We start from the raw sequence: 17,938 nt of genomic DNA, 5'->3' as shown, positions 1-17,938 counted from the left end.
GTCTGCTTGTTGCAGTCTAGATTTTGAGGGTATTTCTAGCTTCTTGGGATTTTTTTTTTTTTAAGGTTATACTGGCATTAAAGCCTTGCAGTCTTTTTGCTAGTTTTCTGTGGTTTTACTTCATTTTCTTTTTTGTAGTACTAAAAATGAACCAATAGAACTTTTCCAAAATTTTGCTATTGTTTTTTAGAAGCCAGTAGGAGACTCCTGTCAGCTCCTTAGATTATCCAGGTCTTTTTTTATATTGTGCTCCACAATTTTATTTCATATGAAGGATCCAAAAATTGACAAATTAGTGTTGTTCAAACCTTGACTCAGGGTTCTTGTAAGCATTTGTACTACACACAGTTAACAAGAACAGGAGGATCAGAAAAATACAAATTAATAGAAGTCCTAAAAATTATGCTTCTGGAACAAAACATTACCTCATCATCCTCTCTTACTGAATAGGAAGTGGGAGCTTGACTTCAGGTTTCCTAAACAAAGCTTAACTTAATAGCTCTGGAGGATTACCCTAGAGCCTTACAGGAATTGTATGGCACTTTTACAGTTGTGCTTTAGGCTTTTTTGGTAAAATGAACCTATTACTTCAGAAAGACAGTTTGGAAATTTGACTTAATGCTTGTGGATAAGTGGTGTAGAAGGTTATGCCAACAATGTGCTTATATTATCATACTTTCTTGGCACTGACATGCAGACATTTTGCTGTCAGTGCTCACTCTAGCTGCACCTGCATATACCATTCCACTGGTATGACAGTTTTTACCTGTAGCCTTTTATAATACATGACCCTATCACTTTGAACCTCTGTTTCCTTATCTTTTTGCCAAAAAAAAAAAAAAAAAAAAAAAGTGCACTCTGCAACTTGCCCAGAAGATTCTTACATTAGATCAGAACTCTAGACTGTGCTTGACCTTTTAATAGATATGTGACATTAATGTGTAGTTAAAGTAATGCAGCCTTGCCTTGCTTATCAAATCAGAATGCTGGTAATTTGTTGAGGGTTTTTTGCTGGATTGTGGGCTAGAGCATTATTGAGCACTCTCAAGTCTGTGCATGCTTTTTGCAAAATGCAGGCACTAAGAAAAAAATCACAACTGCTTTGACACTTGAGTAGGAGCCTTGTTGTAGAAGCACTGGATGATTTAAATCTATAAAATAAAATCTATGCAATCTTCTTAGGATGGTGAAGCCACTCGACTCAACAGAGAAATAGAAAAATTGAAAGAAGAAATCAATTCTCATATTATCAAAGTAAAATGGGCTCAGAACAAATTGAAAACAGAAATGGATTCACACAAGGTTAGTGAAGTGGTACACAGTACCATGACATGAAAATGCAGTCAGAGGAATGTAATTGCCATACTGTTGACTTCTTGTATCATACTTAAATCTAATTCTAAACTGTCTTTGTTTAATTTGGATACCTGCAACAAAAGTCAGAACAGGGCTCTTAATGATACAAAAGTGCAAAAGTTGAAAGGATATGAGGGGAGGGAGTGTGGAGGGGATTCTGTCAAATCTGTTGATGACTTTTTTTTTTAATGAATTAACTGTCTTTTCTAGTTTAATTTTTAAGTGATGGAGTTAAATCTATCATCTGAAAATGCACGTGGCATATGACCAAGAGATCCTTTTGTTGCTCTTTCAGTGTTGGAACAAAGAAAATTGCATGAAGTAATAGCTGAATAGAAACAAGAAGAAAAATAATGCTGGACCTTTGTTGGTGGTGTTAATTCTTTCAAGGCTGAAATAGGAAACTTTATTATGAGAAATGCCTTTCCCAGAATAAGTTAGATAAATAGGTTTAACCCATATTTTGTAAATGTTTTTTCATAGGAAACCAAAGAACGACTCAAAGATGCAACAACAAAATTAACTGAAGCAAAAGAAGAAGCAGACCAGATAAGGAAAAACTGTCAAGAAATGATAAAAACCTATCAAGTAGGCACACTTTCTCAGGAGGAGAAATTAGCATTTAGCATCTTGGTTTTCCTCCCTTTCTATCTTTATTTGTAGCATGAAAGAATTATCCTGTGCAAGCTACAAAGCTGAGATGAACAGTCACTGATTTCTGTACTGGGAAAGATGTTAAATAAAAGGGAAAATCCTTGTCTTGATTGGCTTGTGGTGTGGGGATCATTCATGGCATGTTCAGAAAAGGAACTCAACCATGTGGAAAGCTGTCTGTATGTTTATAAAACTGGAAAGGGGAACATAAAACTCTCTAACTGTTCTTGTCTTCAATCATTTTAGGAGTCAGAAGAAATTAAATCGAATGAATTGGATGCAAAACTCAGAGTAACTAAAGGAGAACTAGAGAAACAAATTCAGGAGAAGTCTGATCACCTGGAGGTAAATATGGGGTGTGTGGGGACAGTACAGTTGGCAACTTAGGAGTTAAAAATGCCATGAGTTTTTTAATTTTGAGAGTCTTAGTTTAAGCTGCTTACAATTTTTGCCAGACATTTTTCTTTTTTACCTAATACCACAGCCCAAGTGTCTGCATTCAGCCCTGCTTTTTTTGGAGGATGCTTTTAGCTATTACTATGGATGCACTTTTAAAAATCAAAGTTATGTAAAGTGGATAGTATAACCAGGAGGAAGTAACTGCTCTTTCATTTATAAACATGAATGTTGCTATAATAAGAGCAGATTAGCTGGTAGGCAGGTGTTTCTCTGACTAGCATTTTGCTATGCTATATGGCAGGAAGAGGCAGGGTACAGCCTCTGTTCTAGGTGAATATTTGCTACCCCCAGAGCTAATTCATGACTCAGCACCTGTTCCCAGCTTATAGTTCTATGTGCCATCTCCAGTGTGCCTGGAACTTTCCCCAGGGGCTGTTGTGGTTTAGATCTATACACCTGAAACTGGAGGGTGTAATCTCACTTTTGCTTTCAGTTCTGCTGAGAATAAAGAAGCTTTTAAGCTTTGCTTTCCTTTTTGAATAAGTAAAACAAATGTTTTTGGGTACCTGTTCTGCCTTAAGCCCTCTCAGCTGTTGTAGTGGCCTGCATTGGCCTAAATTTTTTTGATAACCCAGGAGATGCCACTGTCTATTTACGTTTCTCAAGGAGCTTTTCACTCTTTAAAAGGTGCATCATGCAAAAATAAAAGAACTGGAAGACTTGAAGAGAACATTTAAAGAAGGAATGGATGAACTTCGAACGCTGAGAACAAAGGTAAAGTGTGCTATGATGGGCTGCACTGAGGCTGAAGGCATAGTGTTGGGTTCTGGAACAAGATTTTATTCCATCTGTTAATTGTATTTTTACCCCTTTCAGAGTAGTCAGTGTGATTAGAAACTGGCTGGCATGAGTCTAGAAGAGACATATAACTGTGATTCTGGGCTGCTTTTCTTAGGGAGTATCCACTGATCCATAGTACAGCAAGGTTTTGTTGCATGATATGCACCTCATTGGACTGAGAACTTGTGAGAGACATTTTAGTAACCATCTTGTAAATTCAGTTACTTTAGAAAATGATACTTGTAGACTTTTCCTGCCTGTGAAGCTAGTTTTGTAGAGGTCATACACATTATCTTTATTAAGAAGTATATAGTAGCCATATCTTCTGATCTGGCTGTAGATGTTTTAGCTCAATAGGACCTTAGAAAAAGGGAGGAAGATTGATAACTGGCAAAAATGTTGTCTTTGAATCCTGCTTCATTAGGTTGATAAGTCTGAAGCTTTGGGCAAAACCAATACTAGTTATGGTTGGTCAATTTTTAATTTTTTTTTTTTTGTTCTGTTTTTGGGTTTTTCCCATTATTTTGCCTGTTTATTTTTCTGACTGTGTTTCATCTCAGATATTTGGAATGTTGTTCTAAGCTTCTTGGAATCACCAAAAAATAACAGAAGCTTTGTACAGTAGTCTAAACATTAGATCAGAATCATTTACATCTGAAATTAGGGAGAATAAATAGTTTCTGTTTTGGTTTTTTTTCTATTTAGGTAAAGTGCCTAGAAGATGAGCGTTTAAGAACAGAAGATGAGCTATCCAAGTATAAAGAAATCATTAATAGACAGAAATCTGAAATTCAGAATTTGCTGGACAGAGTCAAAGCTGTAGATCGTCTGCAGGATCAACATCAGAGGTACAGCTCTGCACTGAGAGGAATGATTCAAAAGATGTCTGGGATGTGGAAAGATGTTTTTTTGAATGAAATCCTCAGCACTTTAAATTGTATTGTAATTTGAAGAATCCCTGTCCTAATTTAAGAGTTTTACTAATCTAAGTCAATATTACTAGTACTGTAGACAACCTAGGTGATCTCTGACAAAACTGATAAATCTAATTCTTACCTCTTTCATTATTGGAATAAGTAGTGCTTGCTTTCCTACTCTGTAGGAGGTGTTATCCTTTGGCAGTGTAATGCTAGATAACTTCTGTTGTCATTGACCACAGGAACCTCATGTTGGAAGCATCTAATTTGTAGCAATGGAGTTGTAGTAGAATTCAGTTACTTAGTTTTACAAATTTATAGGTATTTTTCACAATGATTAATGATTTGGATCATTAGTCCCAAGTCTCACTTCTACTCAAAGAAACATGGATATGGGGTTGTTGGTTTGAAGTGAATTGAGCCTCCTGGTGGTTGCACTTGTCTGACAGAGAGCTCAATGAGATGTGTGCCCTTGCTTTGTATAACTTCAGTTTTATTTTTAAATTTGAATAAAAACACTCCCTGTGAGAAAGAGGGGTGAGAGTTTTCCTGCTGATGTTGGCAGGTAAGGTCTTAGAAAGATGTAGAAAATTCTGTGACTGAAAAACAAATGAAATAATATGGCAAGAACAAGTGAGAAGAGGACATTCTTAACCTTTAACATTTTAACAGCTATTTAATTTTGGCGTTTTTGTCACTTCCTCTAAAATGTTGATCATAACTGAAGATATGGCATTTCTCACTCAAATGGTTTGTAGGTGGTAGATCAAAAGTCTCCTAATAGGAGTGCTTCAGTAGAAATAAGAACATTCTTTGTAAAGGACTGGCAGGGGGGATAGTGGAGTAAGATGGGTCCTGTGAATTGGAGCTGCACCACTTGGGTAAGGATGTTTCAAAAGTTATTGTATTGCTGTCTTGGAAAAGTTCAAAACTGGGCTATTTCCCCATCTCTTTAAGACAAGTCCTCTTAGAGAATGACCACTGATGTTGAATTTGCAGGATCTGGTTTGGGGATTTTTTTGTTTATACCCTATTCTGCAGCTCATGAAGTTGAATGCAGAGGGATTGTCTTCCTTGGGGGAGCTCATGGCAGTAAATCCTTCTGTGGATACAGATATCTGTCATTTCAGCCCTGCAACATGTCATGAAATGGAATCTGCAAACTCCCTTGGCATTTAAAACTATCCAGTGACATAACAGATGCCCCAGGGTGGTTAATTTGTTTCCTCTGCCTTATTTGATCTTGACCTGAATGCTTTTATTTTAGTAAGGTGTCACATCTTTAAGCTCAGCTTATCCCTAATAATATTAGATACAATTGTTTTGACAGAGACCAACAAGAAATCAGTGCTTTAAAGGAAGAAGTAGATGGTTTCAATTCTCTCATTGCTGATCTCCAGAAGGACATTGAAGGTAGTCGGAAAAGAGAATCTGAGCTATTGATATTCACTGAAAAATTAACCAGTAAGAATGCACAGCTTCAGTCTGAAAACAATTCCTTGCAGAGCCAGCTGGATAAGCTTTCTTACAGCGAAAGAGAGCTGCGCACTCAGCTGGAATGTGTTCAGCAAACTAAAGATGATCTGGTGAGTACAGCTTGGGTGTGTGCAGCTTGGGTTTTACACTTGTTAGATGTCTGATGCTGCTAAATTCATGGCACATGAAGTCCACCTTGTGTCTTTACTTACGTGACCCCAGTTTCTCATTTGAAGTTTGCTAATTTGATGGAATAATATCAGTGGGTATGAACACATTATGTTTCTCAGGGAAACAAATCCTGAGCCAGACTGCACTGGAATGAGAGGGTGTTACTGGGTTGTTCTTTCTGTTTTTCTGGAAGTGCAGAATTGTTTTCAGTACAACCACCACTGAAACAATCAAAAGGTTGTAATTTGTAAAAGTATTGCTGTAAACTGTTTCTTAGATACAGTTTGCACTGTGGGATAAATGTAACTTTTAATAAACTTGGTGTGTTAGGGAAGGTAGTCATAGAATCATAGCATTTTCAGGGTTGGAAAGGACCTTAAAAGATCATCCATTTCCAACCCCCCTGCCATGGGCAGGGACACCTCCCACCAGATCAGGTTGCTCAGAGCCCTGTCCAGCCTGGCCTTAAAGACTTCCAGGCTTGGGGCTTCCACCACCTCTCTGGGCAACCTGTGCCAGGGTCTCCCCACCCTCATGGTGACTGTGACATTGTTCTCTACTGTGTCATGTGGAGCTGTTGGAGCTGGTTCAGAGGTCTCACTGCAGCATTACACTGTGCTGCATATTCATTTACAGTGGTCATGTTTAGCCTGAGTGGTAAATATAAAACGTGATTTGCAGGTGAAAGGAGTAGAGTTAAGGCTGTTGAGCGTGCAGTATGGTTAAGCTGTGTTGGTTTGGCTTTTTTATATGACTGAAAATAAAACTGCAATTTCAGGCCACCAAGTTGCAGAAGGAGGAGGATCAGCGAAAGCTGGAGGTTGAGACCCTCCAGGCTCAGCTAACTTCAGAGCAGACAGAGCTGGCAGCACTGAAGACCCACGTGGATGAACTGAAAGATGAACTGGCTACCCAGAAACGCAAGCATGCAGCAAACCTGAAAGATCTCTCAAAACAGCTTCAGCTAGGTTGAAATTATTTTCAGATACAATGAGTCAGCCCCATCTGAAAGCCCCTTCACAGTGTCTGGTAGAGACTGGCTCTTGTCTGCCTCTGTGCACTGTTTGAGTGTAGCCCTTCAACCTCTCCCTGTCCCTGAAGACAATGACAGTGAGCAAGTTAGGTCTTGGAAACCACAGTTGCAGAGAGCAGACCTTAATGTCAATTTTCAGTCTTAAATACAACTTTTGAGATAGGTTTGGATATAAAGGAAAAGATTTATTTCCAGATATGGTGGTCTTTGTTACAATGTGTGTGACTACTGAAATGTCACTGTGGGTATATATGGATCCTGGTTTGTGTAGGAGTATATGAATATGTTGCTAGCAGTTTCCTAGTTGATGACTGTATCAGGAAATGCTGGTGACTGTTATTTTTTTAGGATATTAAATAGATCATTTGAAATTCTAAAGATGTATATGGAGACACTGATGACTCATTTTGTCAACAAATAGAAATCATTAAATACCCAATAATGCCTATGCTCTGAACACAAATAGAGTTGAATATAATCACATCTGTTTGCAATGCATTTGAAAGAAGAGGTCCTGTTGGCATTGTGCAAGACACATTCTGTGTTTCTCTTTGTCTATATATGAACAGCTGTGCACTTTCCCTCTTGATCCCTCCTGAATGAGTGGTGCTTCTGGCACAAGTATGCCAGTCAGCTCCCAGTGGTGATACAGCTATGAGATCCCAGAACAGTTACCATTCTGTCAATCAGTAGTTTTTTACTTGGCAGTCGTAATCAAAAGTAAAATCAAATAAGTTTTATTGTTCCCAATTAACCCTGTGTATGGCATTACATCCTCCAACTGGCAGCTGATGCACTGTAGGGATCTTGGTGGATGCTGTACCCATGTGCTTTGTGGTTGGGAGCAGGGAGAGGAAGGAGCTTTTTTTGATTTTGGGGGTTTTTCCCCTAAAATTTTTATTTGCTATGATTATCTTTCAGTTGTCAAGCCACATTAAATTAGTGCAAGTCAGGGAGAATTAGAGTTCTTGTATATTGTGTAACACTGTGATTTTTGGGGGGTTTTTAATCTCCTGTTGGTAACCATAGTTTTATTACACTTCTAGCACGGAGGAAATTGGATCAGATGGAAAATGGCAATTATGACAAAGAAGTCAGCAGCATGGGGAGCCGTTCCAGTTCATCAGGTAATGCAGCATCTAGCAGGGCTTCCAAAACAATCTGTGCATCTAATAAGGTTGCCATGGTGTGCTGCTGTGAGCCTTGCTCTTTCTGGGGTTTGTGCATATGCAGTGTGTGGGCAACCTCCCATTAAACCTTTACCCACCAAAATGCACTTGACTGAATGCAGTTTGTAGGTGCTTATTCTTAGTATGAGAGCTTATTCTTAGTGCCTTTTAATGTTTTGAGAAAGCTTGGGGGATTCCAGTTTAAAGAGGACCCTCTTAAGTGCTGCTAGAGGCAAAACAAAAATGATCAGTGGCTTCCAACATCTTTTAATTACACTATTGACAGTTGCAACTGTGTAAATGATGAATCAATGAATACGTTTAGAGGCACCAGTGTATTTGTAAAACTTATTGCTTTCTGTCTGTTTGGGAGTCAAGTGGTTATCTCTAGCACTGAAAGCAACATCTGTTACTGCTTCAGTATCTTTGGGTTTTAAGTTTGCTTAGTTCTTTCAGTGTCCTGCAATCTCACTGTGTAAGAGAGATTATTAATACTTAAAGAGAGGACCAGAAAGAAAAGGAAATATTTCAAGCTTTAAGTGATCAGTACACAGGGCTTTTGTCATTCTGTGCACAGTTTTCATAGTTGTGTAATTTTAGTGGACTCCAAAACACATGCATTTAATATCAGCTCAGTCCTGTACAAACTAATATAAATTAATATAAAGATACTGTGCAGGAATAAGCATTACTGCAGCAAGCATGCTTATGCTGAGGGAACAACACCTGGGCTGTTTTAGCATCATTTCAATGGTATAAGGAATGTTTATATAAAAGCCTAATAGCTTAGAAGGGAAAGTGACATTCTGAAGAAAATAACTTAAGCTACTGAAATGTAATGGATGCCTGCACTGCCCTACTGGAAGCATGAAGGCAAAAAGAGCTTTTACAACTAGGGGTGTTTTGGCAGGGTCCCTGAATGCACGCAGCAGCAACGAGGATCGGTCACCTGAGAACACTGGCTCTTCAGTGGCTGTGGATAGCTTCCCAGAGGTGGACAAGGCTGTCTTGGTTGAAAGAATACTAAGGCTGCAGAAGGCACATGCACGAAAAAACGAAAAGATGGAGTTTATGGAGGATCACATTAAACAGCTGGTGGAAGAAATCAGGAAAAAAACCAAGTATGTTCTGAGTTCTGTTCGGTTTTTCAGTGCTGAGCTGGTACAGCAGACAAGTATTCTGGATTTTATGTAAATCAAGTCACTGTCTAAATGAAAATCTTTAAAACAATAAGAATATTGCAGTGATGGTAGATCTCAGAGGTGGGTTTAGTCTTGGGGTTTTTTCATCCTTGTCTTTTTCCTGCAGTTAGAGTAGTTGCTGAATTGTTTACTACTAATTTTTTTCAGCAGCGATGGTTTTTTTAGTAGCAAAATGGTCACCAGGTGGCTGATGTGAGGTGGACTGCTGTCACTGGCCAACAAGAGTCCATTTTCTTCACGTACCTAAAGAATGTTTTGAAAGGAGAATGTGCATAATTCCAGATGGCAGCCTGGCATGTGTACCAAACAATATATCTGAGGCAAAGGTGGTCTATATTTAACATGTGGGACAAGATTCCACTTAGCTGGAAAACTCATCTTACAGGATGCTGTCTGGAACTACAGTTGGGAGGGGAAGAAATTGTGGCTTACACCTTCCTCTGGGAAGTACAGTGATCTGTTAAGTACAGCCCTTGCTTAATGTTTGTGCCCATCTGGCACTGAATCTAGTTCTGATTTCATCATCACAAAATCATCCTGAAAAACACTCATAGAACACTGTTAGTTTATGCAACAGCTCACATAACAGTAGTTAAGGTGGGTTACAAGTTCATGACTCCCAAAGAGTCCATGCATTACTGATTAAGCTAGACAAGCAGAAATTAGGAATTCTCACCTAATGTTAGATTCCCTTGTGGTACACATTGTACATCTCCATCTTTCATCATCACCCACCAAGTGTGTCCAGGCCCTTGAGCGAAAGCAACCCCACGAATGGATTTACCTTTGCCCAAGGCAGGATTTTAGTGTGTTTTGGTGTGTTTTGTGCTGATTGACTCACTTTCCTTATATATAACGTATCCTGTTGTGTTTTGTTTTGTTTTGTTTCTCCCAAAGGAAAACCTTTCATAGAACATGATCACAGCTTGTGAAGACTCTTGTGCAGAGACTTTGTAATTTTTGTCTTGTCTGTAAAAAGCTTCAGATTCTCTGTTGAGAGTCTCTCAGCAAGGAAAAATAGAGAGAGGCATTTTTAAGGACTTTTGCTCTGGTAGCAATATTACTTTCTCAGAATGCTTCTAGATAGTTAAACCTTGTGGACTGTAGTGACTCAGCTTACCAGCATCTCCAGCAGCATTTGTGCTATCCTGGGTTTCCCTGTGACCTAGAAATTGCAGAAGTTGTTTGATGCCTTTTCAGTAGTGCAGTACTGCTTGAAAGTTACATCAATGTCTGACTGCATTGCCTGGTAGTGCTATGATGATTTTTAAATTTTTTTTTTTCTCCTCCAGAATTATTCAGAGTTACATTTTACGGGAAGAAGCTGGAACACTGTCATCAGAGGCCTCTGACTTCAACAAAGTACACTTGAGTAGACGGGGTGGGATTATGGCATCTCTGTATACATCTCATCCTGCAGATAGTGGGCTCACGTTGGAACTCTCCTTAGAAATAAACAGGAAGCTGCAGGCTGTGTTAGAAGATACATTGCTGAAAAATATTACACTGAAAGTGAGTAGCTATGCCAGTCCTTCCACTTAGTTCTTGTGGTTCTGAGGTACAGCCTTCAAAGAGATGCATACTGGTGAAAGGAGGAGACTCTTCAGAAGTCAGGTCATTGTGAAATGGTGCTGCTGATAGCACTGGATTAGTCAAAGAGTTCTGCAACATGACTGAACCTCTGTTTTGAGACCCTAGCAGTATCTTTTACTAATGGGCAGCTGCCTGAAATAAGCTCTGGGATCCCTGTGGGTGGAGAAGGGTCTCTCTGTGCTCTGCCCCAACCATGTGGAGCCAGGGGCATGGGTTTTATGTGCCTGTCCCTGCTGCAGAACCTGCATTCCCTGCTGAGCTCCTGGGGCAGTGTGCCTGCTGCATGGGAAGGGGGGCAGGCTGGAAAATGTTGCACAGGCTGCTAGCTGGATTGCAGTGGTCTGGAGGAGCTGGGGATCTCTTCCTACAGTTACCATGCCCCTTGAATGCTATACTTTCTAGACAGCCTGTAGAATATCAGTAACTGCAAAAAAAGACTTGCTGAGAGCTTCACATCCTTTATTGAAATGAACTTGGTTTTCTCCAACTCTCTTAAATAATTTGTGCTTGTTCTGGTTATTTGAAAGTATTAATTTGCTGACTTAAACGGTAACTTCAGTTTAGTGTGTTTTGTGCTGATAGACTCATTTTCCTTCTATATAACTTATCCTGTTGTGTTTTGTTTTGTTTCTCCCAAAGGAAAACCTTCAAACTCTAGGAACAGAAATAGAACGACTTATTAAACACAAGCATGAACTGGAGCAGCGAATAAAGCAGACATAAGTAAAACTTTCATGGAATAACCAATATGAAGATGTGGAGAAGGCAGGTGCTACAGACCACTGTTTTTCACATTTTTCCTGAAATTGGGTTGCCTGCCAGCACAAGGATCTGACATTTTGCATATACAGCCTTTTAACCATAAAGGCTTACTCGTGTGAGGCATCAACATGGTTCTGTCTACCCAATACCAGCCTGAGGTGTTTTTGAATTTTACTACACACTACATTTATCTAAAACTTTTATTTGAAATTATGTATAGATGCTTTGTAGTGCATACTATGTTTTGAGTTGCAGTGAGATTTAAATTTCTGCACTGTGTAATTAATCAATCTCTTAATGATGGAGCTTGAAAAAAAATTAAACCAATTATGTCTTAGTTGCTGTTGAACATATCCAAGTGTTACTGAGCTTTAAGGGCTTTTGGACATTATTTCCCTTTTGCATATTATTTCAGATATTTAGGTTGATTAAGCATTTTTACCTACACATGGAAAAATGCTTCGTCACAGGATTCTGATTTTTAAGTAGTGGCCATAATAATGCATATTTTCTACTTCAGACTAATATTTAACTGGTCAGTTTCTTTGCTGGAAAGAAGTCAAACAGTGGTAAGACTAAGGGATAAAGGAGCTTTCTGATTCAGTTGTTGAGTATGTACAACAGAAACAAATGTCAGTTCAAGTCTTGTAAACCCTTGATTTTTCAACATGGATCTAAAAAAGTTTGATATTAGATAATTGGTCAATAAAGTTCTCTGGCCTTCTTCATAATGAACAGCACTAAGAAGGTAGGAGTTTTAACTAGACATTGTTGTGTGTGTACAGGTTAGACATTGTGTTTGAATCTGTTTTCAGATAATCAGAAGATCTATTTTCTTAGATAAATGGAAGCTAACTAAATTTTCTCATTAACTGTGGGTAGATGAGCTAGTGAAAATAGTGAAGAAATGGGGAATATATCTAGATAGGATTGTAATCTATTGGTTGGACTGTGAAAGTGGCACAGAAGTCTGTGTGACTCCTTAATTTTACTGTTGTGAAGAATTAGTTGGCCAAAATGGCATCAACTGAGAACTGCTACTTAGCCCTGCAGTGGCTGAGGGAGTGATGGGAGAAGAATATCAAGGTGACAAGATTCTGGTTAATTACAACATCATATTCACAGTTAATTCCCCAATTCCCAGAATTTACAGGTACTGAAATATCTATATTCCAGCAGTAAATGCATAGATTTCTGTATTTATTGCATTTTGACCAAAATGAATTGAACAGTTCACAGTGTAAATATAGACTTTGGTTTTTTTATTAAATACTTGAACTTCATATTCTCATGAAAAAAGATTTAATGTACATTTACAATAGCAATGCTTTAGCTATTTTAATTAGAGAGGATACTGGGGGGGTGGGGTTAGGGTGGGGGGAGGAGTAATCTGTTTTACTGCAGGTGCCATTTGCTGCATCATACACAAAACAAAGGGCCTGAAGCTGTTAGCACACAGGAGGATAATTTATCCAAAATTCTAGGTGAGTTAGGGGTGTTGACTCCATTTTCAGATGCCACTGAGTTTTGTAAGGAACCAAATGGAACAGAAGGGTCTGATTTGGTTTGATTGGTTTGATTCAAGACTGTGAGACTTTGTTGTTACTTTAAAGACAGGCATCTCTAGAAGTCCTTGTGGGGTCAAGAGCTGATTGTGTGGTCCTGAGAGCTTCAGGAGTCTTGGATGGCAGGTCCCTGCAGTGTCAAATGTTTGAGTATTTCTGTACAAAGGCTGAGTGGAAGCAAATGATTTAGAACCTGACCAAGCATTGTAGAAACTGTGAGCCTTTAATTGGGGTGGGGTTTTATATGTATATTTTTCTAATTCCTGAGAGCAATGGTTATATGAAGTGTTAGGGGAATTTGGACCAGTCCAGCCATGGGACTACCTCTGCTTTACTGCTGTTTAAGTGATGTGAAGAGGAAAATACCTGGCTCTGCTGAAACAGATTTGTCACCAGCTTCCAGGAAGTGAACAGGCAGTTGTTCTTGACTGAATGAGACCTTCTGCTGAAAAAAAAAGTATTTAGAACATTTTGCATGTCAAAACATAGCTTAGCTCTTGTATGTTTGTGTTTTCATGCTTTAATGTACCAGATCTCTGGATATTTTCAGGCATTCAGCTGAATGACTCCAGTATTTTAGATACTATGTTAATATTGTAATCCTGTATGTTCTCCAGGTGTACAATGTGAATGAAGGAGAGGTGGGGTGCAGATGGATTAAGTGCAATGACATTGTGGAAATTCTTATTTCTTTTTGGCATGCTTGTTTCTCCTTTTAAGTTATTTGAGAAACCTAGTTAGTTGTCCTCCTGCCCTGCTGGAAATGCTGCTTCCTCTGTAGCACTAGTAACTTTTCAGACTTTTTTTTTTTTTTTTTTTTTTTTTTTTTTTTTTCTTGGTTATGGAGACACACAAAGAAGCCAAAATACCACCTCATTTGTTGTGCATGGTGTTTTCATGAACTGAAGTCACAAAGTCTTCTACAAGCATTATTTTAAATGTACCTAGAGATGGAAATTTCACTCTAGCTCACACATTGGCAAGTGACATTAAGCCCAGATTGTGATGAGTGCATGATGGGATCAACCAGCAACTTTGCTTAAATCTGTTGCTTATTCCTGAGGGGCAGTAGTGTGTTACCTGTAAAAATTTTACTGGCAAGCCCCGTGCCTGTTGGTTCCACAGGGTGGATTGTCAGGAACGTGGTATTACTGGTGCATGTAAGGACACTTCTGTGAAAAGGTGTTTCTGGGGGGTGGTTGACAGAGGTGAGCACCAGCCGGTGCACAGTGGGTGCAAGGCAGGTGTAGCAATTGCATTTCATGTGCTTCTGTTTTTGGAAACTTTTTATTATGATCCTGAGATTGAGAACTGTCCTCAGATAAGCTGAATTTTAGAGAGAAACTGATAAACTAATTTGAAAGCAGCCTGGAGCAGTTAGCTACGTACCTGTCACTGAAATTCAGTGTCCTTTAGACATGTAATTGCCACAGGCTACTTTTGAAAATTCCAAGCTTGTATCTAGTTGTGTCCTACAGACTTAAACATCTGTTTCTTAAATACTCAGGGTGCTCTTTTCATGCAAACATTGCACATCCCGAGGTCATTAGAGGCCCTACAGGAAAGCTGCTTATGCTTTTCCACCCTCTGTAAAATCCATCACTGTTGTCTAAAGCTCTGAACTGAAGAATACTATTTGATGCCACAGAAATTGCTGGCTCTCTGCCACATAGACTTGTGCAATATTTTTAATTTTAGTCTCCAGAAAACAGTGAAGATCAACTTGTTCCTCAGGTATGTTATCTACACTGCAACACCTGCAGGATCTCCAACTAATACAATTGAAATTACAGTCTTGAAATGTTTTAGTTTGTAACTAAAAAAAAAAAAAAAAAAAAAATCAGATCTTTGGCTTCCACTGAATCAAGTGTAAAGCTGAGTGCCCGCAGGCTGCAGAGACTCGAATCGAGGAAAAGGGGGTTCAGAGAACAAGGGGTGTCCGGATGGGCCTTTGCCCTTCCCCTGCAAACAGCTGTGATGGTGGATGTCAGCAGTAGGTGGCACTCGAAATCAGATTTAGTGTCTCCACAACGACCTGAAACCTGAGGAAGGGCTGAGGGCTGCGCTGCAGGGAGAGCTGGGTGGTATTTAGAGCTTTTCCGAGGTGGTTGGGGATGTCCCTTCCCATCTTCGTGTTCTAACTGAGACTATGTTGAATCTTCCAATATGTGTTTGTATGTTGTCTGAATGTCTGTTGATTTAATTTTGTAGATACCTGTTGCTGTATAAAGTTTTTGAAGATATCACTATACACTATGTATATATTGTACTTTGAAATAATAAACATGCAGATGTGTGAAAGCCTGATTTGGGTCTGTGGTTTGTACTGGTGCAGGTTCACTGCTCCCTGTCTCTGGAATTTGAGAAACCTGTAGTCCCAGCAGCTCTGGTTTATTCCCTTGCAGACATCTAGTGTAATTTGGGTTTTAGCCACTATATTGTTGCCTAAAAAAAAAAAAAAAATTAAAAGCGGTGCTGTCAGATCACTGCTGATCGTGGTGGCTGTGCTGATACTGAAAATCTGGGAATCAGATTGGTATGGGCTGTCCTGCCCTTGCAGCCAGATTGTGGGGAGACAGGAAAAGGGGGGGAAAAGACCATGAAGGGGATGATTTCATAGAATCATAGAATTAGCCAGGTTGGAAGGGACCTCAGAGATCATCAAGTCCAATCCTTGATCCACTCCCGCTGCAGTTCCCAGCCCATGGCACTGAGTGCCACATCCAGTCTCTTTTTAAATATCTCCAGGGATGGAGAATCCACCACTTCCCTGGGCAGCCCATTCCAATGCTTGATCACCCTCTCCGTAAAGAAATTCTTTCTAATGTCCAACCTAAATCTCCCCTGGCACAACTTAAGACTGTGTCCTCTTGTCTTGTTGAAAGTCGTCTGGGAAAAGAGCCCAACCCCCCCCTGGCTCCAACCTCCTTTCAGGGAGTTGTAGAGAGTGATGAGGTCTCCCCTGAGCCTCCTCTTCTCCAGGCTGAACACCCCCAGCTCCCTCAGCCTCTCCTCATAGGATCTGTGCTCGAGTCCCTTCACCAGCCCAGTTGCCTCCTTTGGACCTGCTCCAGGACCTCAATCTCCTTCCTGAACTGAGGGGCCCAGAACTGGACACAGGACTCGAGGTGTGGCCTCACCAGGGCTGAGTACAGGGGCAAAGAGTTTATTGTAGAGTTTATTCTAGTATCTCAAAGAGTACCTTAAGTGAGACAAGTGTCCTATTTTCTGTTGAAATTTAGTGGCAAACTACCAATAGCTTTCCAGGATCAGGATGAGGGTTCCCAGTAATTTTTCTGGCTACTGTTCTGCATGACTGGTTGCTGGAATTGCTTCCCAGTTCACCACTTTTATTCCACCTTCTCCCCTGACAGCAGATCCAGCTCTTACTGACAGATGAGCCTAAAAACCAAGATTTATTGGAGCTCTGTGAGTCCTTAGCGCTGCTGTTTCCCAACAGCAGCCTGAACCTGACCTTCCTCAAATACTGACCTTGGCTTCCGTGGTGTTTGCAAGTAGCAGTTGGGTGGACAACTTCCCCCCCCTGTTTTACCCCAAGGTCTGTGTGTCAGAGTGCTGCAGCACAGCTCGGTGTCAGAGCAAAGCTTCTCACAGCACAGGCGTGTTAAGCCTGGAAGCAAGGCTGTGCTGGAGCTGTTGGGTGATAAATAGATAACCCAAAGCTAACAGTTCAAGTTGACTCGTCTAGCTGACTGTGAAAGTGGAAATCCCTGCTCTATTTTAAGGGGTTTTTAATAGCTCTGGGTGGGGTTTTGTTGTTCCGTTTGTTTTTAGGCTATTTTGTGTTCAACCACAGTGGCTCTGTGGTGGATTTCGCAAGATTTTTGCCTGTGTCAATGTAAGTTGCTCTCATCTAATGAGTATAAATGTGCTGTCGGCTGTGTTTGTTGCTTCTGTGCCAGTGGATCCCCTGTAGTCAGGAAGTCCTCAGGCCTTCAGGATTTGCAGGGTGCTTTACCACAGGCAGCCACCCCCTGGGCTCAGCAGGGCTGCTCTAATGCTTCCAGTGAAGCTGCTCACCAACAAAAATGCTGGATCCATCCTGGTCTGAATGCCGTGGGCTCCTTAGGAAGCTGCTATTTAAAAAATAATCCCACGCATGTGGAATTCAGGAGAAGCAGCAGATGAAAGAAGCCTGCAAGCTCTGAGGGAAATTCTGGTGTTAAGGGGAGGTGGGTGAGAACAGCCCAACATCCACAGCTCTACACTTGGGGGTGGGTGGCTGGGGGGTCCTTAAATGCATCCCTGGACCCTCCAACCTGTGATTATTCAGGAACTGATGCTGCCTTTGAAGGTGGAGATGGTGTGAAGCAAGGTTTGAACGCAGGGCACTGTTTTTCCAACCCTGAAAGAAGGGTTTGTGAGGCTGCTCTGAAAACAGATGGTTAAAAATACTGGGAAAATTATTAGATCTGAAATTAATTTTAACTCTTGTGCCTGGCACAGGGGAGCAGAAGAAGGTGAGAGTCCCTTACATCAACACTGGAGGTGAAAGCAGCATATGGCCAAGTTACAGGCTGAGAAAACAAGCTTAGGGCCAGTCATCCCAGAGAGGTTTTGTGGGTTTTCAAATTCCTGGGAAACTTTGGCAAGTCAAAGAGGCTGAAAACCACTGACCTTTGAGCTGTAGCTGGTTAATGCTATAAGTAGCTTTTAATGCTGCACTGCTTGTAAGCTGGTCTGGCTTCACCTTGGTAATGACATTATTGGAGAAATATTGATTAGATGGACTCCAGAAAATGTTTCAGGGCTTCACCCTTCTAGAGGAGCATAGGAAAGG

At 40.3% G+C, this 17,938-nt stretch overlaps 1 protein-coding gene across 5 annotated transcripts in view; it reads left to right on the top strand.

The window, feature by feature from the left end:
- Positions 1-15,444, top strand: part of CCDC186 (coiled-coil domain containing 186) — a 35,609-nt gene extending 20,165 nt beyond the window's left edge. For 4 of the 5 annotated variants that reach the window (XM_071749455.1, XM_071749457.1, XM_071749458.1 and 1 more), the window contains exons 6-16: positions 1,183-1,302; positions 1,840-1,944; positions 2,257-2,355; positions 3,097-3,183; positions 3,955-4,097; positions 5,497-5,752; positions 6,592-6,781; positions 7,893-7,973; positions 8,926-9,136; positions 10,510-10,729; positions 11,450-15,444. In XM_071749455.1, coding sequence (XP_071605556.1) covers positions 1,183-1,302; positions 1,840-1,944; positions 2,257-2,355; positions 3,097-3,183; positions 3,955-4,097; positions 5,497-5,752; positions 6,592-6,781; positions 7,893-7,973; positions 8,926-9,136; positions 10,510-10,729; positions 11,450-11,533 — 1,596 coding nt within the window. In that variant the 3' untranslated portion in view covers positions 11,534-15,444. Of the gene's footprint in view, positions 1-1,182; positions 1,303-1,839; positions 1,945-2,256; positions 2,356-3,096; positions 3,184-3,954; positions 4,098-5,496; positions 5,753-6,591; positions 6,782-7,892; positions 7,974-8,925; positions 9,148-10,509; positions 10,730-11,449 lie in introns of those variants that run through there. The other variant, XM_071749459.1, reaches the window with a different exon arrangement.
- The last annotated feature ends 2,494 nt before the right edge of the window (positions 15,445-17,938 follow it).

Source organism: Heliangelus exortis, chromosome 7 (assembly GCF_036169615.1).
Source record: "Heliangelus exortis chromosome 7, bHelExo1.hap1, whole genome shotgun sequence".
Taxonomy (NCBI): Eukaryota; Metazoa; Chordata; class Aves; order Apodiformes; family Trochilidae; genus Heliangelus; species Heliangelus exortis.
Note: the sequence above shows the minus strand (reverse complement) of the source record. Positions and strands in the feature narration are given on the sequence as shown.